Source organism: Lacerta agilis, chromosome 3, assembly GCF_009819535.1.
Source record: "Lacerta agilis isolate rLacAgi1 chromosome 3, rLacAgi1.pri, whole genome shotgun sequence".
Classification (NCBI taxonomy): Eukaryota; Metazoa; Chordata; class Lepidosauria; order Squamata; family Lacertidae; genus Lacerta; species Lacerta agilis.
In genome coordinates this window covers 3,215,553-3,237,355 of record NC_046314.1, presented here as the reverse complement: position 1 = coordinate 3,237,355, position 21,803 = coordinate 3,215,553, and the positions used below count along the sequence as shown (strand labels likewise).

Sequence of the window (21,803 nt, the reverse complement as noted above, 5' to 3'; positions counted from 1 at the left end):
TCATCTCACTTTACTAGCCGAGGGAGCTGGTGTTTGTCCGCAGACAGTTTTTTCCGGGTCATGTGGCCAGCATGACTAAGCCACTTCTGGCGCAATGGAACACCGAAACCAGAGCAGCGCACGGAAACAGGCCATTAATCAGCTGCCAGCACAATATCAGTGTGGCTGAAAGGACCTAGTTGAGAACCTGTGACTGTACCACCTGTGAATTTTAGCATGCACTGGAAGAGATTTCTGTTGCACAACAGATTTAAACAATGGGAATTCACTTTCTTCTCCTCCTGCTGCAGCCCCATACTTACTCACAGAATCTGTTCCAGGGTGCTGGGAGCCACTTAAGAGCAAATTGAGGGGCAATTCAGTGGACAGCAGGGGGAAAGAAAGGAAAGGATGGCTGCACAATAAAGCAAATTTGTAGGGCTCAGGTGATGTTTTTTCAGTGCAGCCACTATGTCCACTAACCAGAGACAGAAGCAAAATGGTTTAGTGGGGTGGAGTCAGATGCAAAGTGGTGACTCAGGCGTAGAGGCACTTGCCTGGGGCACTCCTATTGCAGGAGGTACAAATCTACTTCTCAGCTGATGCCACGTGAGCAGTTTGGAATCTAAGCCACTACTCAGAAGAATGGCGCCATGTTCAGTAAGTACACTCTTTATCTAAACAGCAACTCTAAGAGATTATCTCTAATGTTATTTTGTTTTCAGAGATGATTGTGCTCATCGTTTTGCTGAGTATTGCTGCTCTTCTGCAACAGCCTGCTTCAAGGGTAAGTTTTTTAATGTTGTGTTGTTGTTGTTGTTCAGTCGTTCAGTCGTGTCCGACTCTTTGTGACCCCATGGACCAGAGCACGCCAGGCACCCCTATCCTCCACTGCCTCCCGCAGTTTGGCCAAACTCATGTTAGTAGCTTCGAGAACACTGTCCAACCATCTCGTCCTCTGTCGTCCCTTTCTCCTTGTGCCCTCCATCTTTCCCAACATCAGGGTCTTTTCCAGGGAGTCTTCTCTTCTCATGAGGTGGCTAAAATACAAATACTACGTTGTGTAATGTAACAATACTGGAAGACGCTAAACAGTCTCCGTCAGTAGGACATGAAAAGTTACTAACCTTAGCTGGGTTGTTTTCAAATACAAGATTTAGTTTGGCCAACTAAACCTTCACTTTAATAAGCCAAAATGCTTTTGACTGCTTCATCCATAAACACACTGAAGTGAAAAAAGATCATACTTAACAGGAAGTCCAAACAAATGCAATTAACTCGGGTTAAGCTTAAAACAGGATGGTGCAGTTACATATCCCACTAAAAGTAATGCTAGGTTTCTCATAGTTTTCAGTAGCTGTGGATTTATCCAGAGTAGACCAGAGACATCTTGATGCCTCTGCATCGCCCAGCTGGAGGATCTGTTGACCTGCTCCATGGTCAGCTACACTATCACAGAACACTTAAAATACTTCCCTTCAATTTTAGTTTTCAACTGATGTTTCATTTATGGCAGAAGGGCCTGTCGGAAGCAGGTGCACACTTTATAGCCATGTCCGTGGTTCTTAGTGAAAGTATGCTAAAATTACATTGGTGTAATGAAAAAAATATAGTAATATAAATAAATAAATAAATACAAGGGGGAGAAAAACACTCAGTCTCTCACTTTAGGCACATGCAAAGGAAATGGGACCCAGTGAGCGACAGGAAATTCTGGACAAGCACAATGCCCTGCGGAGACAAGTGAAGCCAAGTGCAAGCAACATGCTGAAGATGGTAAGTGTTTTAAAGGTTTACTATGCTTTCTGGCTAGCAGAAAATTCCATGTGCTAGTAGTTTATACATATCTTTTATTATTTATTAATTTATATTCCCTAGTGGCTACTACATGGTTTGCAACTATAAACCCAATCTATAATTAAAATACACAATAACATTATTTAATTCATATATATGACTAAAAGCAGTCATTGTCCACTCCATGGGCAATGAATATGCATTTTTCTCAAAAGCTAAGTAGCAGCTAAGAGCACCTACCATATTTTTCGCTCCATAAGACACACTTTTTCCCTCCTAAAAAGTAAGGGGAAATATGGAAATATCTGTGCGTCTTATGGAGCGAATGGTGGTTCCTGGAGCTGAAAAGAGGATCATGCTTTTTATTTTACAAAGAGAAAAGGGGGTGTTGAAAGGACCCCGCTCAGCAGCTGATCAGCAAGAGATCGGGAGAGAGATAAGAGTCCTGGCTCCCTTTCAGCCCCGCCCTCCATTGTTGAATGTGCTGCAGAGGGAGGTTGTTTGTTTCCCCAGCTACATGTGACTGGCTGATTAGATTATCTGTCTGGAAACTGTAGAAAAGGCTCCCTTTAGAAGCTGCAGAAATGTGAGTTGAACCCCATAAAAACAGAGCTTTTCCTCTTTGCTTTTCCCCCTTTGCAAAAAAGCTGCAAAACTTTTAGCTGATCCTCAAAAAACCAGGGCTTTTCCCTTTGCAAAAAAAGCTGCAAAACTTTTAGCTGATCCTCAAAAAAACAGGGCTTTTAGAGGAGGAAAACCAGAAAAATATTTTTTTTCTTGTTTCCTCCTCTAAAAACGAGGTGCGCCCTATGGTCCGGTGGGCCCCATGGAGCGAAAAATATGGTAATTCACCATCTTAACCTTGGTTTGAAGTGGGTTTATGGATCCTGGTAACTACCGTTAAGCATGGTTGGCATGGGTCAGGAAGGGTAAACAGCCACAATCCAGGTAGCATCTGAGAGCACCTAACTCAGCATCTTTGAAAGCTGGCTGTTGCCATTATCCATGACTGGCCTGGGTCAGGCAGATGTAATACTAAGCCCAAGAGTGAAAAGACTGCACACTTTGATTTTGCTTCCTATATTCAAACCACGACCTAGCCTGAGAATAACTATCATTAAAAAGACAGACAAGTTTTTTAAGAGAGCTGAAAGGTGAGAATGATCGGACAAATATGAGCCTCTCCATTTTTACATTTTGCATCCAGTCTCATGTTTAATACATATTTTTTTTCCTTTTAGGAATGGAGTGGTGCTGCGGAAGCAAATGCCAAACGCTGGGCAAGTAATTGTCAATATGACCACAGCCCACCAGACCAAAGAACTGCTGGCAAGTAGAGGTTTCACTAAGCATTGTAGAAATATTTTAGAGATCCGACATATAATCCACATTTAGTCACCATTCACTAACTCTTCAGTAACCCTGCAATTGTCATTCTGCAGATAATACTGAAAATACTGGAGGAATGCCACAAAAAGAGGAACAGTGGAATGATCTGGTTCTTTCCAAAATCTGAAGTCAGAATTCCACACTCAGTTCTGACCAGCTAAGCTTTGTCTGCAGGAATGAAGGAAGGGGTGTGTGGTGGGGGCGGACCACGCTGTGTATCTTCACTGAGGGGGGTGAAATTTGGCACACCACCCACCCACGACTCCCAAGCCTACCCCGAGCCGTCGGGGGAAGGGGGGAGCTGCGCCGCTTTGCCAGCGGCATTCCCCCCTTCGTTTTGACAGCTCAAGGGAGGCTTGGGAGTCGCAGGCAGGCGGCGCGCTGAATGCCTGCCATCGGTGACTCACTGCACCCCTGGCTGCAGGGTGCGCATCTCACTCCGTGCACCCGAGCGGCTATCCTGCGCCTGGGAGGGCACCCCCCTCCACACCCCTTGGGAGCGCACCCTGCCCTGGGCAGCATGGGCATATGCTCCGCGGCTGTTTGTCTGTACACACATTTTGCACCGATGATGCATACAACTTTTAAAGCACAGAGCAACCGTTCATACAAGTTCATTCTGGATCCCACAAGTTTGCAGTTAACCACTAAAGCCATTACTCTATTACAAATCAGAAACATTAATGTTTTAAAGGAAAACATTTCGGCTTCCACCTTCGGGTGCTCTAAAGGAGGTGAAAGCCAAAACATTTTGCTTTTAAATATTAATATTTCTGCCTTGTTAATCATTGTAACACACATGCGTTAATGTATCTATATCTATATATTTATATCTAACTGCCTATCTATCTATCCATCATCTATCCTCTATCTAGTTTAATACCAGTAGTTCTGAAAACTCCAGAAAGCAAGTGCCTTTTAGAAAAGGCATTCAGAGCTCCCAGTGCATTTCTGAGCACAATTCAAAGTGTTGGTGCTGAGCTTTAGAGCCCTACACAGCCTCAGCCCAGTATACCATATTTTCCGCTCCATAAGACACACCTAGTTTTTTGAGGGGGAAAGCCTCCCTTTTTGAGGATCAGTTCAAAGTTGTGCACCTTCTTTTGGAAGAAGAAAAGCCACATTTGCAAAAGGAGCAGCTCAAAGTTGTTGCGCTGCTGCTTTTGCAAAGCAAAAAAGACCCATTTGCAAAAGGAGCAACTCAAAGCCCTTTCTACAGTTTCCAGACAGATAATCTAATCAGCCAGTCACATGTTGCTGGGGAAACCAACAGCCTCCTCTGCAGAAAGGGAGCCTGCCACCTTATCTCTCTCGATCTCTTTGCTGATCAGCTGTTCAGTGGCTTCCTTTCAACACCACCTTATCTCTTTGTAAAAAAAAAAAAAAAGCACGATCTGCTTTTGGCCCCTGGGCAATTTGGCTCCAGGGACCAAGCATTCGCTCCATAAGACGCGCAGACACCCCCCCTTACTTTTTAGGAGGAAAAAAGTGTGTCTTATGGAGCGAAAAATACGGTACCTGAAGGAGTGTCTCCACCCCCAGACACTGTAGTCCCCCTCTGAGGGTCTTCTGCTGGTTCTCTCACTGCGAGAAGTGAAGTTACAGGCAACCGAGCAGAGGGCCTACTCGGTAGTGGCTCCCGCCCTGTGGAAAACCTTCCCTTCAGATGTCAAGGAAATAAACAACTATCTGACTTTTAGTAGACATCTGAAGGCAGCTCTGTACAGGGAATTTTTTAATGTTTGATGTTTTAGTACATTCTGACACATGCTGTGAGTTTTTATTTTATTTTGTTTTATTATTGTTGTTATTTCTCCTTACAAATGCACATGAAAGTATATACCTTTTGGACTGTTACGGCGAAACCTGGGAGACTCACTCACTGGCTGTATACCGAGTGCCTGGTGCAGATGGAGAGGGGGAAATGGTTTCCTCTTCATCTCTGATTCCCTTGCCTTGTATCCCTCAAAAAAGGTTACTAGGCAAACTGGCCTTATGCAACAAGCAAAGAAATGCCACCTTTGTAGCTTTTATACTCACCAGGGTCCTCTCGTGGAGCAACAAATACCTTATGACAATAGCTCTTTCATTCCTTCAAAGATGAGGAATTATCGGCTGGAGGTATGAGCTCTTTAAAGATCTCTGGTGTGCAAGGGATCTTGGACCATGATGTCACCAGGATCACCTCCCTCGTTCTCTGAGAATGGCAATAGATTTCCAGCTGGGAAAAAGCCCTGCATCCACATACTCTATTATGATCTGGTTTTTTTAAAGCCTTGCTTATATCCACATCAAAGAAACTGACCCACCAACTCCAGGTTCTCAGAGGGGAAGTGGACTTTGTGACTTTCTGGTGGTTTATGTAGCTTATTTAGTAACTGATGGCAAATGCCATCCAAATATGATTTCATATTGTGCTGTTCTTGATTATGAGTTTTTGATCGGCCATTTTCCCCTTGTCTTGGTAAACTGCTGTACTGCCTCTTGTGCACAGGTTTCTTTAATATTTCCCCCTATATCTTTATTTTTGTTCATGTACCTGCAATCATCATTTGAGACCCTTCTTCTTCACCATGAGAGGTCTAGAGGGTGTAAATGCGAGATTAGGCCTTTTCTGCAGTGGCTCCCCATTTTGTGGACTGCTCTACACAGAGAGACCCAGCTGGCGCCACCATTATATATTGTTAGGAGCCAGGCAAAAACTTTCCTCTATAACCTTAGTGCTACCAGTCAGTTTGGTTTATTGTGTTTAGCAAGAAGCCATTACACACATAAAAATAATAACAGGAATACTAATAATAACAACAGGAATACTGCCCTGCTACCAATAATGGTTAACATTTCTACTCACCAACCCCTACCTCTTTAGCTATAATTGGCTTTTGACGATCTGTGGCCTTTTAGAAGTAGGTGGGATGTTTTTAATGTATTTCTTTTTCTTCTTGGTTTTATGGTTTAGCTAGTGTCACGGTGGGGTGGCAGCTGTCTGGTTCGTTGGTTGTAAGTCACTTTAGGTTGCCGTGGGAAAGATAAAGCAACTAACATATTTAATAAATAATAGGAATAATCTCCTACACTTATAATTGACTATGCTCAATTGTTTACTCCCTTTCTTGAATTCTTGAAATACTGTTATAGTCGTGTGTGTGTGTGTGAGAGAGAGAGAGAGAGAGAGAGAGAGAGAGCGCTTTGAAACTATTATTGTACATACAAATGTATACAGATTTACTTAAGCAGACAGATCTGCAGGTGGGGGGAACAAATCCTGCTTGGAATAAGGAACGGCTTAGGGAGCTGGGTATGTTTAGCCTGGAGAAGAGAAGGTTAAGGGGTGATATGATAGCCATGTTCAAATATATAAAAGGATGTCATATAGAGGAGGGTGAAAGGTTGTTTTCTGCTGCTCCAGAGAAGCGGACACGGGGCAATGGATTCAAACTACAAGAAAGAAGATTCCACCTAAACATTAGGAAGAACTTGACAGCCATCTGTCAGGAATGCTTTGATGGTCTTTCCTGCTTGGCAGGGGGTTGGACTGGATGGCCCTTGTGGTCTCTTCCAACTCTATGATTCTATGATTCTAAGTTTTACTGGCTGCAGCATGTTTCTCCAAAGCACTGAATAGCTCCCCTTGTTCATAGAATTCCCTGAATCACTGATCACGACTTTTGTTCATCTTAACCGTCTCCACTTCCAGATGGAGGCCCGTGTGGTGAAAATTTGCTCATGTCAAGTGGCCCTGTCGCATGGTCTAAAGTAATCCAAGAGTGGTACAATGAGGTGAACGATTTCCAGTACGGTGTTGGAGCGGTCCGCTCAGGAGCCAAAGTTGGCCATTACACTCAGGTAACTCAATCACCGTTTTGTGTCTTTGCCAAGTGCGTGGTTCAGTTAGTAAATGCATGTCTGGTAGCCCACTTGCATCTTGGCTTGCTGCTGCCTGTAGTGGGGTAGGAGAGCTGGGGAAAAAAGAAATCCCTATTTGGACGAGTCTAAACAGTCTGGGATACAAATTTTCATGACCCTCTAGCAGCTATGGTGGCTCCTAAGAGGCTTAATTTGGTCAGAATCAACTATAGACTTCAGAATTAACACTAAATGCATTAGTTCTGGTAAACGAGCCACCATAGTTGCTAGTGGGCTGTGAAAATTTGTGTCTTGGGCTTTTTAGACTCATCTGTGGTAGTGCTATTTTTCTGGAAAGAGAGGGGCTGGAACTTACCATGAACAACTCCCTGAGAATAGCAATGGCGCCCACCCACGTACCATCTGAAGCCAAAGGGTGTATTGGTTGCCAGATGTGAACTATATTGGCATTATTTTCAGCTCTCCCACCACACTACTGGGACTGTGCAAAAGAAAAGATAAAGAAACCAAGGAAGGTTCTTGTGCCCCTAACAGGTGGCACTTTACATGGCGGGTAGACTGCTTTTGTTTTGGTGGGTCATGTTGGGGAGGGTCAGCCTCTCTCACATATTCCTATTCATAGTTTTCACACAGGAAGTTCAGATACTGGGTCACCGTTCTCTCTCCTGCGCCTTTGCTTCTGTGGGTTGTTCAGGCACCCATGATGCCATTCATATTCACAGCTGTATATAGAATCATAGACTCACAGGACTGTAGAGTAGGAAGGGACCATGGGGATCATCTAGTCCAGCCACGTCCAACAGACAGATCATGATCCAGCGGTAGATCACTGGACGTTTGTGGTAGATCACTCCAAGAAGCTCAACAACTTTGACCTGAACCCCCCAAAAGGGGGAAGATCACTGCCAGTTTTTAACTGTGAGTAGAGCACAGTCCCTTCGGAGTTGGCCACTAGTCTAATCCCCTGCACTGCAGGAATCTTTTGCCCAATGTGAGGCTTGAACCCACGACCCCGAGATTAAGAGTCTCGTGATCTACCAACTGAGCTATTTCTGAGCTGCTACTGCCAGAGGAAGAAAATGATTGAAATTGTTATCTGGAAATTGTTTGTTTCTTTAGTATCGTACTCCTTTTCAAGGTGCTCCTAATTATACACAGCACAAAGTATAATTTAAATGCTACTGTTAGATTCTAACTGTTTTTCTTGTCAAAACAAAATAATAAATAATAAATAATAAATAATAAAATTCCTTCCAGTAGCACCTTAGATACCAACTAAGTTTGTTCTTGGTATGAGCTTTCATGTGCATGCACACTTCTTCAAATACACTGAAACAGAAGTCAACAGACCCTTATATATAGTGAGAGAGTGGGGAGGGGTATTACTCAGAAGGGTGGCGGGAATGGGTGATTGGCTGATAGGTGTGGAAAACCTGTTGACGACTGTTAACAACTGCAATTGGTCTTACAGGGCAAAAAGGGGTGATATGGCCAAAGATAGCTTTGTCATGTATAATGAGATAAGAATCCAATGTCTTTCTTGTGTGTATGTTTTTATATCTACAGGTGGCTTGGTACAGGTCTTACAAAGTGGGTTGCTCTGAGAACCAGTGCCCTCAAAATCGGCTACAATACTTCTACGTCTGCCAGTACTGCCCTGCGTACGTATCATTCAGTCAGTCCGCCATTAAACCTGCTAGTCATTTCTTACCCAAGGTCTCTAAGGGACTTACAACACATTTAAAACATAAATTAAAAGGCATTATACTATGAAAACATAATGAGACAACTTCATTAAGAACCACAGGATGCATGGGCAACACACTAGTAATGTATTAACTCTGCATTTCAATGGTTGCCAACCAACTAGAAAACAAAAACAGCCAGGTTGTTACTATTAGCTTTGAGTCATTTCACCACCTGTTATGGTTTGGTGCACTGGTGAATCCAGTTTAGCCTTGCCTTCATATTGTTGCTGAAGGAAGCAAAGGTCTCTGCTCCCACTCCTTGCAGCCCTCCTCTCTTAGTGCCCATGGCTTCTGTCATCCACCAATACACACCAGCAGCATATTCAACATTTCTCATTTAGTCTTTTTTTTTTTTTAAGCTAGCTGTAAACCAGGTGTGGGAACCACCAACCCAGAGACCTAATTAGCCTTGTCTAAGCACCACATCTTGACTTTTCCCCGCAGGGCCAACATTGGCTCCCAGCCATTCAGGCTCTGCCAGGTGCTAGATTTTGTCATTTAAAGAGTTAGTTGGCCGGACTAAATTTTCCTGGACTTGAATAGAACAACTCATAGTAATAGGCCTAATGGAACATACATTTGGGAGGCAAAGGAGATACTGCATCTCCTTCTCTCTCCCCCCCCCCCACCCTCCAGGTACAGAAGTGTTCAATCCTGCTCAGTTTGGCCGCCTGGCTATGTTCCCTGCTGGCAAGAGGAGTGCTGCCACAGTTCCCTTCTTCCCACACAATGTCCCTTCTCCCGACAGCCCAAACACTCTGGGAGGGTGATCCTATCGGTGCTGTCTCCTCCAAACTCATCCAAAGCCCAGGTCAACCTGAATTAACCTTAATTCAATTCAGGCTGAAGGCTTTGGCTGAAACCAGTTCACAGCCCTACTCCTCACATTGCACAACAGTTGTGCTATAAGTTCATTGATTAAATAAATGGATTAGAACTTTTCTAATTAAGAAATTTATTTGCCGTAGCTGTCAACTTTCCCTTTTTTGCGGGAAATTCCCTTATTCCAGTGAGCCGTTTCCCAATGCAAGAAAAAGGAAGGTTGACAGCTATGATTTCCTGAGATTATATGATCATTCTAGTCAAATATATCCCTGTTTACTCATTCACTTTCATCATTCCAGAGGGAACATAGTAGGATCACTTCAAACCCCATATAAGTCTGGATCACCTTGTGGGGACTGCCCTGGCTCATGCGACAACGGATTATGCAGTGAGTAGAAATAACTTCAAATATTATCATAATGCCTTTTTGTACTTTAGAAAGGGCACTCAATAAGAATGGATCCCAGTAAATTTGATGGAAGCTTATTCCCAAGTAGATGTGCACTAGATTGTAGATCCCGGAGCCTTCCTTATTCTGTAGGTGGTTGCAGGGTGTCTATGTAAATGTTCTCGTGACCTGCACATCCACCCTTAAAAACACGCCCAATTTATTCTGGGTTACAGCCAGGATTGCTAAACTAATTACTAATTCAGTTCCCAAAATTCATTAAAACAACTGCTAAATCGGGTCCTCCCTCAAAGAGGGCATGTGTTGCAGTGCGACCTGCCAACCAAACCCTGTGTTGTGGGTGGGCACGTTTGGATAGCCACAACACCCTATTGGTAGGTCCCTCGATGCTGGGTTTAATCAGGCCAATGGGACGCTAGCAAAACAGATCGAGGGACCTATATATGCCTATGCACGTGTCCCTGAGCTTCCTCTTTGGGGCCAGTGCATCGGAACACCCGCCCACCTCTCCCTATATTTAGGGCTTGCGCTTAACCTTGCTATGGCGTCGTGTGTCATCTGTTGTTGGGACAGGGGCATGGCAGGAATTTTCCCCACGTGGCTGATTGGCTGGTGCCATTTGGGTTTCGCCTGCCACATAGCAAATCATCACAACTTGTAAGGTTGCGGATAGGCTCTGGTTCAGGTGATGGGGTGGCAGAACGCTCTAGCCATCCCTATGCGAAGGGTATTCCATTAAAGGAATCCAGGGACTCAATGGTTTGGTCAACCCTAAGAGGGGTTGTGCCCATGCCGCCCGAGTACAGGGGGACATCTGGGTTGTGGACTAGCCAGACCCCGCTTTCCGCTGTTCCAGGTGTTCACCCTAGGCTGACCTATGATAGAGCTCTGGGTCAGCGCTACCTGCCACAGTGCAGGGAGCTAGTCGGACCAGAGCCTATGCAACCACTCACTTGATTGTAATCAATAAAGTTGTGGCCTAAATTCTGCCAAAAAAACAAACCAAAATTTGCATCCTGTCTGAATTTATTTAGGGGGAAGTTAAAAGGTCTAAACATGCAAATAATGTTTTAAGTGGGGGGGGGGTCTTTTAAATCACCTCCACTATAGCAACTAAAAATGAAAGAGTCTCTTGAGTTTGAATCATGGGGGCATTTTGCTTTTGTTAACACTGATGTGTTCTTGTCCTTTTCGTTTTCAGCCAATCCTTGCAGATATTATAATGTGTACGGCAACTGTGATGAGGCAGTGCAATTGCAAGGGTGCAAGGGCAGCCTTGCGACAGATTGTGCTGCTACTTGCAATTGCCCCACTGAAATAAAATAGGGGGTCCCCCTACGTGATCTTCGTTGAACTCTGCATTCTCATTTAATTTCCATCCTCCAGCATCTTCTGACAAACCCCATCCAAATGAAAATTGTTAACTTGCTTTTGAAACGGAAAACTCATAAAAAGTCTTGCATGGGTGGATGTTTTCGTTCTTTCTTTCTTAATGGGGAGGAATGGAAGTTGGGAGTAGGGTCTTAACAGTCGCAGGAAAAATAACAGACACAGAGATGCAAAAGATCCCCAGGAGGACACAATGTATGGCTGATTAAATGTGAATGGAAGGTGGACAAACGAAATGAAATCAACGCAGTATTAGCAGCTGCTACACCTGGGCTCACACTGACATAACACAGGTGAAAATTCTCAAGCCAGGAAGAGAGTAAAGATTGATGAGTTAATTGAGCTTAGAATGTGAGACTGCACCATCCTCAGAGCATTTTGTTGCAGTTCATCAAGGTCTGCAAACTAGCTTGTGTACCAGGAGTGGAACGTAGCAACCAAAGTACAGAGGATTGGGAAATGTTTGCTTTGTCAAGAGTTTCATTATTTATGTATTTATATACACACACAGATCCACATTTATATTGAACTTTTCCCCAGCAACTGGAAAATAGATGAGAAAGAAACGGCTCTGGTGTGATGCTGTAGCCCAGTGAAGCAACACAAAACCAAGAGTTGGCTTTAGTTTTATTTGGTTCCTTTGTGGGAGCATAACACCGGCAACCCATTTTCATCAGTGAGATATTGGAGGGCCAGCTACTCTAAACAGGAAAGATCCCTAAGCAGGTATATTTAGAGTTGTTGGGGAGAGAAGGGCCTAGAGCCAGGAGGGGGCATCAGGTTCCCCAACCCATATAAATAAGAGACCAATAAGACTGGTTTTGGGGTCAAAACAAGCCACAACTTTATTGAATACAGATGAAAGAGGTTTGGCTTGGGCATGGGGCAATCTAAATACTTCCAGCCCGCCCCCCAGAAGTGATGCGTGGTCAATCCAGGCGGGGGTTCCTAAGACTTACATCAAATAGGGTGACCCCCAGAGGGACCACCGTCTGGGGGAAGTGCCTTCAGCTCTGGCCGCACTGACTTGAAAGATAATCCAAGCATCTATAAATTTAGAAAGCCGAAACATGAAGGTGATATTTTATCAGATGGCAGCAGGTGTTGAGCACCCTTAGCAACAACAGCATGTCTGTATCCAAGTCCCACTTGGGACTCAAGAGGGTAAGGGGCTCCCAGGTCAGCAGAATAAATCAAGCAAACTTATCGAACCTGCTGCTAGCCTGACACTGGGCAGAGGAGCAGAATCTAACTGTATACTGGAGTGTGTTTGTTTAAGCACTTTCCTCTGTGCCCACACTATTTCATTCACTGTCCAAGTGTGCTGCCTTTCTTACATAAAAATGGAAGGTTGTCATCACACAGCTCCCATTGGATGATTTGTAGTGCGTGTAACCATGTACAGTATGTATGCATGCCTGTAAAGTGTAGGTGTATAACAACTGACTGAGAGTGTGAAGCATGCAAACCACTAGGGCACACAATAACCCCCAAGGACAAATGGGCAAGGAGGGGAACTTAAGAGGCTATGGGAAAGTCACACTGCATCTACCTTCCATCATAATTCATGGAACTTCTTAGCCTGTCAAAGGCTATAAAATGTTGACAGGAGCCCCAAACATTAACAGTATAGGTAAAGGGTAAAGGGACCCCTGACCATTAGGTCCAGTCGTGGACAACTCTGGGGTAGCGGCGCTCATCTCGTTTTATTGGCCGAGGGAGCCAGTGTGACCAGCATGACTAAGCCGCTTCTGGCGAACCAGAGCAGCGCATGGAAACGCCGTTTTACCTTCCCGTCAGAGTGGTACCTATTTATGTACTTGCACTTGGACGTGCTTTCGAACTGCTAGGGCTGGCAGGAGCAGGGACCGAGCAACGGGAGCTCACCCCGTCGTGGGGATTCGAACCACCAACCTTCTGATCAGCAAGCCCTAGGCTCAGTAGTTTAGACCGCAGTGCCACCTGGGTCCCGACAACATTAACAGTAACCTGCCCCAAAGAGAAAATGGGTGTGTATGATAAAATTACAGCCCTTCACCACAGAAAAGCCACCCTGCATTCCCTGAATGGAGCAGAGAGTACTGAAAACTGCCCCCTGATGGGCTGCACAATATAGGGAGGAGAAGGGGAATGTAGGAAACCCAGGAGAAACCTCCACAGAGCCTGCAACCACTGAACCCTGCTGCCTCACAGGGGGCTCTACACAGTACACTGTTGTGGGGGAAGCTGGCCAGGATGCCCACCCAGCTCCCAGAGGCCATACACCATGGTGATCTTGATGAGGCCACCACACCTGCCACTCACCCCAGCTCCTGCAGCTGCCAACCCGTCTCCATGGAATATAATAGCTCCTAGAGCAGGAGCCATGAAGAAACCACAATTGCTGGGCACACACTGGGCACACCTGACTTCCAAATTGCCCCAACCTACTAAGTAAATTCTTATGATCCTGAATCATTAAGGTTTCAATGGTGTTTTTCCACCAGATTTGTCCCTGTTTTTGAAATAATCTGAAGAGGTACTTGGGGATTGCTGTTTCATTTCTGATTTCCTGATATGTTTTTAATGCCATTTCATTTATTAGCTAAGTAAAGCAGCCCATATTGTTTCCATAATGACAAAGTAACCAACAATGTTTCATAATCTATCTCTTTAATACTGTATGATTAATTGCAATTAGTGGAGGCAGTCCTAGACAAAGTTTCCTCTTATATTATGAGGCGGAGGGAAGTATAACCTTTTGCCCGAGAAGAGACCAATGTTTTTAACGTTCCAAACATAGGTTGCTTTAAAAAAAATCTTTTAGTATAGCAACCTGAGCATATATTGTAGGCTGAACCATTCATAGGATTGGAATGCAAATAGATACCTGCTATAAGATGAATTTTAAACATTAATTCACAGTGGTGAAAATGATTATATAAAGCCACCTTCACTGGTCCTCAGTCGTAAGAACACTTGGAAGTGTCCTTTTTAGAAATATATTTATGGAGACAACTAATATTTTTCATAGCCAGAATTAGCACAATGGGACCACTCAGACTCAGTTTAAAATAGGTCAGTTCATGGACAATGTGTTTGTGGACTTAACCATCTAAGAATTTAATATGCATATAAGACCTTGATTGTACTTTAATTGAGCAATAAATCCTCATTCTGCAGCCTCACCTCTGATTTTTAAGTGGGAAGGACTGCTCTTCCTTTTAAAGAGGAGTGGGTGAAAGAAAGACTACCAATGCACAAATGAGACCACTAACCAGACCCCTGACTCCATAGGACAGACATAGTATTGGAGCCCAGCCCAATCTTCTCACCATTTCCCAAACCAACCAATATTGTGTTAGAAAACCAAAACAAGAGGCAAAACTTTAATCTAGTAAGTGAGGTACGAATGACATATTATTGGCCCTGTGCCAACAACAACTTATCAAGAAGCATTCAAGATATAGATTGTTCTAGCAGGATGTCTGATTTTGAGCATTACAGCTTGTAGAAATCAAGAAATTACTTACAATATTACTTACTGTGTTTTGCTTTACCTACTGTAAATAGGTTACAGAAGCACATGAAGGGCTGGATTAAGACCTACAGAAGCCCTAAACAACCCTGTATGTGATTTTTTATAAAGCAATAAAGGTAAAGTTACAGGTGGGTAGCCGTGTTGGTCTGCCATAGTCAAAACAAAACAAAATAAAAAATTCCTTCCAGTAGCACCTTGGTCTCTAAGGTGCTACTGGAAGGAATTTTTTTATTTTATTTTGTTTTGAATAAAGGTAATGGTAAAGGAATCCCTGACTGTAAGGTCCAGTCACGGACGACTCTGGGGTTGCGGCACTCATCTCGCTATAGGCCGAGGGAGCCGGCATTTGTCCACAGTTTTTCCGGGTCATGGGGCAGCATGACTAAGCCGCTTCTGGAGAACCAGAGCAGCACACGGAAATGACGTTTACCTTCCTGCCAGAGCGGTACCTATTTATCTACTTGCACTTTTGACGTGCTTTCGAGCTGCTAGGTTGGCAGGAGCAGAGACAGAGCAACGGGAGCTCACCCCATCGCGGGGATGCGAACCGCCGACCTTCTGATCAGCAAGCCCTAGGCTCAGTGGTTTGGACCACAGCGCCACCCACGTCCCACAAAAAAGCAATACTAAACTATAAAATAAAATAATATTTTTCAAATGACATGAAACTTAAATATATGCTGAAATTAAAATAACTAGATTTTCTGATTGCAAAATTCAATCAAACAATCAATTGAATTTATTCAACCATCAGTCAGAACACAATCATTATCCATACAAAAATTAAAACGTCTAAACATCTCAAAGAGCTTAACACTAAAACATACAATGAGAAGTAGATCATACATTTAGACCCATGTCAATACTATGATTGCAAAATTCTGGATGACTTTATCGAAGCTGACTTGATGAAGCATGTCTACAGTGGCGGAGGAAGGGGGTGCAGCGGGGGCAGGCCACCACTTGGGGGGTGACCAAATGCCAGGCGGCATTCACCGCGGGGCCTGCAGCGCACCCAAGCCACACGTCTCTCCTGGGAGAGACACAGTGGCTTAGGCACATGCAGGCTCCGCTCTCCCCAAATGGTCCACCCACCACCTCCCCCACCCCCCCAGCTATAGGGCAGCTGAGTGGGAGGAAGCAGGCAGACTCCTCAGAGGCCCTGCAGAGCGTCCTGCCCCGGCTTGCCCCACGGGCAGCTGGCCCCACCCACCGCCCCAAACACCCAATCAGCTTGCTCCGCCGCTGCATGTCTGCTTCCCTATACAGTACAGAAAGGAAATCAAGTCTGTCCTGAGAGGGTTTTTTTAAATTCTTGTTAGATGAGAAAAGGGGCAGAGTACTTATTAGAAAAAATACATAGTGCACCCTTGGAAATGCACAGTGTGTTCTGTCATTCCATATTGCATCATTGTGAAAATATATTGTTCATCAGATAAGTGCATATAGTTTAGAAAAGAAATCTACCTGGTGCTTCTTCACCTCTCCTCTTCATATTAGCTGCAACTTCAATTACAGCATCTCAGAAAATTGTCTTTGAGGTTCAGTGCTCTTCCGATCACACTGACATTGGCTTGTTTTTTCCTAATTTGCTTGCAGTACTGGGCTTCTTTGCAGTCAGTATAAGGCAATATATCTTTTGATATGTCTTCTGCAGGCAAGTCAGCAGTAGCCTGTTGTCTTTGTCCATGGAGCTGGACCATAAAGAAGGCTGATCGCCAAAGAATTGATGCTTTTGAATTATGGTGCTGGAGGAGACTCTTGAGAGTCCCATGGACTGCAAGAAGATCAAACCTATCCATCCTTAAAGAAATCAGCCCTGAGTGCTCACTAGAAGGACAGATCCTGAAGTTGAGGCTCCAGTACTTTGGCCACCTCATGAGAAGAGAAGACTCCCTAGAAAAGACCCTGATGTTGGGAAAGATGGAGGGCATAAGGAGAAGGGGACGACAGAGGATGAGATGGTTGGACAGTGTTCTCGAAGCTACTAACATGAGTTTGGCCAAACTGCGGGAGGCAGTGAAGGATAGGCGTGCCTGGCGTACTCTGGTCCATGGGGTCACGAAGAGTCGGACACGACTGAACGACTGAACAACAACAACAGCAGTAGCCATAAAATTTCTCACTTTTCCTCAGTGGAACCAATTTATTTTTTTAAGCCTCCTACCTTGTGGAATTCCCTTCTAAGAGACATAGAGTTGGCAATATCAATCCAGAAACTCTAGGACTCATTTATGGGAAGAGGCTCAATAGCTGGCTCCTGTCAGGAGAGGCAACGATCAGTATCTGTGTGATCCCTGTGATCTGTTGGCAGAGTCTGAAATGTTAACAAGCGCCTCAATGCTTCCTTCTCTCTGCAGTTCTGCATCAGGAAGAGAAAAAGCATTGCCCTGGTTAATGCTTCAGATTTTTAAAAGAATAGAAATATGTTAGAAGGCCATGGAAGGGTTTACAAGGGTGTGTTTAACTGTACAGTTGGACTTCGTTCACATTCAGTGATAGAACAATATGGGGAACAAGGTGTCTCTCTGTGTGTCCCCTCCATCTTAGGAGAAATGAGTAACTTCAGACACCTCCTCCACACCTGTCACAGCCTGGTCAGGTTTATGGACAGCTGTACTCATATCTATAAAACCATAGTCAGATTTATATGTATTAGCCAACTGGTATCATGTGGTTTGTTTTTAAAGTCTATTTCAGAATTTTATAGGTTTAATTTACAATGACTTGAAAATGAATGGAATCATCAAATGAAATCAAATGAAAATGAATGTATCATCAAAACAAATCAATTGGATTGTCATAGTGTGTCTTTTTTTAAAAAAAAAATTTATTAAAAAGTTTTAACAAAGAAAAAAGAAAACATCAACAAAACATAACTACATAAACAACTAATAAAAACAAAACATAACAACATACATATTTCTTATAACTAATATTTCTTCCTCACATCATAATGTGACTTCCTCCTGCCTCCTCTTTTCATAACTTCATAAATTAATAACAATCTTAATCTACTTTATCATTACTAAAATTCATTAATAATCCTATACCTATTAACCTCCTTTTATTACATTGCCTGATTATTTAATCTTATCATCTTATCTTAATCCTTATCATCTTATATCCTATTCACCTATCTTCTAGTCTACAACCTAGTTTATCCTGGATTGTCATATTGTGTCTTGAAATGAACTAGCGTTAAACTTTGTAATGATAATACATTTTTGCTCTTCTGTTCCCAGCCACTTTAGGCATGTTTGTGTTACAACCATAAAAATAAGTTGGGGTCAAGGGGTGTGTCTTCAGCATTCGGTATCATGAATGTGCCAGGCGCACTTCTGTGGGGAAGGAGATCCACAGCTTAGGGGCAGCCACAGAGAATAGCATGAAACTGACTTCTGCAAACTCAGCACAGATAATGTAGCGCTTGATTTTCTGTTTCTTCAGCAGTATGGCTTTTCAAATACTCAATAAGATTATGTCCATAACTCAGAGGACTATATCTCATATATATATATATATATATATATATATATATATATATATATATTCCTATTGCGTGCGCAGCCGACACCACCTTGCTCTGTAACCACTGGACCAAATCACATCAAATTTAGGACAAAGCGTAACATAACCATGGGTCAAGGATCTGGCATAATAAAAATTCAAAAAAACCACACCTGTCATGCCTAAAATATAGAATAAAGGCAAAAAAATGGCGCGCCTATTATACCTCACCAGCAAAATGAATGAAGACTCCAACAGCATCCAATAGAAAGGTGGATTGCCTGTTGACGTCATCAGACGTGCGCCAAAAAGAAAACCCCGTCCACCATTTTATAACTGCCATCTGTAAGCACCCAAGGACTCTCTGACACAAACTGCTTAGTGGAAATGTGGAAAAAAGATGGAGCTGGAGCAGGAGGCAGGGCATTTGCGGAAGAGAGGGGGGAGGAAAAAAATGCGAGAGCAAAATAAGCAGGGAGCGTTGACACAGCCTGCCCCATGGGGGCAGCTGCTACTAACTCGGACTGAGCACGGGAACCCGGGTCTGGGAAGCGTACAGTCCGATTGACCCAGTCGATCTGAACATTGTGTGACTCCAGCCAGTCCATCCCAAGCACCAGGGGAAACCGGGGCATGGTGGCAATGTCCAGGGTTCGCACCTCCCGGTGCTGCTGGTAGCACAGGACCAAGGGCTGGGTCTCCCGAGTAACAGCGCCCGAGCGTAGGAGCCGTCCGTCAATTGCCTCCACCTGTACTGGTTCCGGCTTGTTCTGAAGCGGCACCTGATGCTGAGTGGCGAAGGCAGAGTCCATATAGGAGCGGGTTGCCCCCGAATCCACCAGAGCGTGGGTGAGAATCCAGGGCCCACCGGGGGGGTATAGACGCACCGGTATCATGAGGTGTTGCAATTCCACTGGTGAGGGCCCATCATGCGATGCTTGGGTCCCCAGGTAGCCTGGGCCATCGGCTACTGGGGTTGGCAGTTTTCCCTGCGGCTGGCGTTTCTCAGGGCAGGTTCGGGCGTAGTGTCCACTCCCACCGCAGTAGAGACACAGGTTCCCCTCCCGACGCCGAGTCTTTTCCGAGGGGGAGAGGCGAGGCCGCGCTGCCCCGAGCTGCATCGGCTCCTCCAATGACTCAGCTCTGGCCACGGAACTGCAGGGAAGCACCGGCGCCGGGAGCCCGGAGTGCCGGCGGCCCCGGGCCTGGCGACGGTCCTCCAACCGATCGTCTATCTGCAGACTCCGTTGGATGAGGGCATCCAGTGTGGCAGGGCGATCCAACGTGGCCAGCTGATCCAGTATCTCGTCTGAAAGTCCCTCGAGATACTGGTCCCGCAGGGCAGAGTCGTTCCAGGTCAAGTCCTGCGCCAGCAGCCGAAATTCCGTGGCGTAGGTGGCCACTGTGGACTTGCCCTGTTTCAACCGCCGAATTGCCCGATTGGCTTGACTCCCCTTCTGAGGGTTGGCGAACGTGGTTTCCAGATGATTGCAAAACCCCGTATAGTCTGTCAGCAAGGGGGAGTCTTGCCGGAGCAGCGGCAACGCCCACTTGGCCGCCTGGTCCTTCAGCAAGCTGATCAGGAAGTGCACCTTGGTGCGGTCGTCAGGGAAATCCCGAGCTCGCCCCTGAATATACAGCTTGGCCTGGGCGAGAAACATGGGAAAGCTGGCTGGGGACCCATCAAATTTCTCTGGCAGGGCCACTGGGTACTTGCCAGGAGCTGGGGCGGCGGCCCCAGAAGCCGGTAGGGCATCCAAATGCTGCTGAAGCGCCGTAACCGCATTGCTTAGCTGCTGCACGGTGTGGGTCAAGGCCTGGTTCTCCTGGGCCAATGCCACTAGCGCAGCCGCCTGGTCAGCCATGGCTACTAGTTCCTCCCGAACGCACCCCAGCGAAGGGGGAGTGCGGGTGTGGCGTGAGCAAACTGTGCTGGCCCCAAGGGTTTGTCCATGAAGCGAGGTCCACGTCCAGTCCTGGGTCTAGGGGTCCAAAGGAGGTCAATCCGGCGGGGAGCAAGGCAGGGAGCAGGTCAAGGTCCAAGGCAGGTTCAGGCACAAGGTTACAGGTTGAGCACACGCTTGCAACTAAGTTGCTCACGCAACTTGGGCTGGGTCTGGCTGGCTTTTATCTGGCCCTATGCTTAGGGCGGTCCCGATCCTCCGGAGACTCGCCTCTCCTCCGGGCCTGGAGGCGAGCACTCCTCCTGCAGACACTTAACTCCCTTCGCCTCTCTGCCCTGAGCCTCTGTAGCTCAGGAGAGGCTGGTGGGTTACTGGACCCAGGGGATGCCTCAGCTTCCTCTGAAGAGGCTGGGAGTGGAGCACCTGCAGGCAATGGGTCCTCCCTCCCATCAGGAGCCAGAGCAGACTCTGCTGATGCCTGCACCTGGGGATCCAGCACAGGTGGGGATCCTTCAGGCTCAAGCCCTGGCCCCGGCTCAGCTGGTTCTGGAGGCGGGGAATCCTGTGCAGGCTGGGATCCCTCAGGTTCAGCATCAGAGTCTGACTCCCAGGCCATCACAGCCTCTCTGCTCCTCCACATGCAGCTGCTGGGTGACCTTGGGCTAGTCACACTTCTCTGAAGTCTCTCAGCCCCACTCACCTCACAGAGTGTTTGTTGTGGGGGAGGAAGGGAAAGGAGAATGTGAGCCGCTTTGAGACTCCTTCGGGTAGTGAAAAGCGGGATATCAAATCCAAACTCTTCTTCTTCTTCTTCTTCTTCTTCTTCTTCTTCTTCTTCTTCTTCCGTGTGACAGCCTTTCAGATACTTGAGGTTAGCTGTTATATCACCTCTCCATCACCTCTTCTCCAGGTTAAACATACCCAACTCCCTCAACCATTCCTCATAAGGCTTGTTTTCCAGGCCATTTCTTCTGAGTTGTGGTCAGGGTTGCTAAACCGTTTATGAATTTAATTATTACATCCATTAGAACAACTGTTAAATAATAAGTTCAGTGTTCTTTTTTTCTTTTGTATAATCTTCAGTTTTGATCTTAAGCTCCAGAATATGAACTAAAAATGAAAGCGCCCCTAGAGTTTGAATCTATTGAGGGTGTTTTGCTTTTGTTAATGTCCAGACTGATGGTAGTGTGTTCTTCTTTTCACTTTCAGCCAATCCTTGCAAATATACAGATATCGGCACCAACTGCCCTGAATTAGCGGAGTCATACGGATGTAAGAATCAAAACATACTGAGAGACTGCCCTGCTTCTTGCCTGTGTACCAATGAAATAAAATAGGTCTCCTTTTGGCAATTATGATTTCCGTTGACCTCCACAAACTCACCTTCAGCATCTTTTAATGATCCTTTCCAAATGAAATTTGTAAACATGATTTTAAAATTGAAAACTCATAAATTATCATGCATA

General features: G+C 45.2%; 1 protein-coding gene across 1 annotated transcript; it reads left to right on the top strand.

Moving 5' to 3' along the window:
• Positions 1-706: 706 nt before the first annotated feature.
• Positions 707-21,803, top strand: LOC117044814 (serotriflin-like). Its single transcript, XM_033145635.1, has 7 exons — positions 707-766; positions 1,651-1,755; positions 3,018-3,112; positions 6,870-7,011; positions 8,599-8,693; positions 9,905-9,993; positions 21,547-21,803. The coding sequence occupies exons 1-7, from the start codon at positions 707-709 to the stop codon at positions 21,672-21,674; spliced, it is 714 nt and encodes a 237-aa protein (XP_033001526.1). The 3' UTR covers positions 21,675-21,803.

Bases quoted from the DNA above. Each gene is read 5' to 3' on its own strand.
- LOC117044814 (XM_033145635.1), top strand. From the start codon at position 707: ATGATTGTGCTCATCGTTTTGCTGAGTATTGCTGCTCTTCTGCAACAG. The intron at 3,113-6,869 runs GAGGTTTCACTA...TCCAGATGGAGG, and splicing joins CAAAGAACTGCTGGCAAGTA to CCCGTGTGGTGAAAATTTGC. The intron at 9,994-21,546 runs GTGAGTAGAAAT...TTTCACTTTCAG, and splicing joins ATGCGACAACGGATTATGCA to CCAATCCTTGCAAATATACA.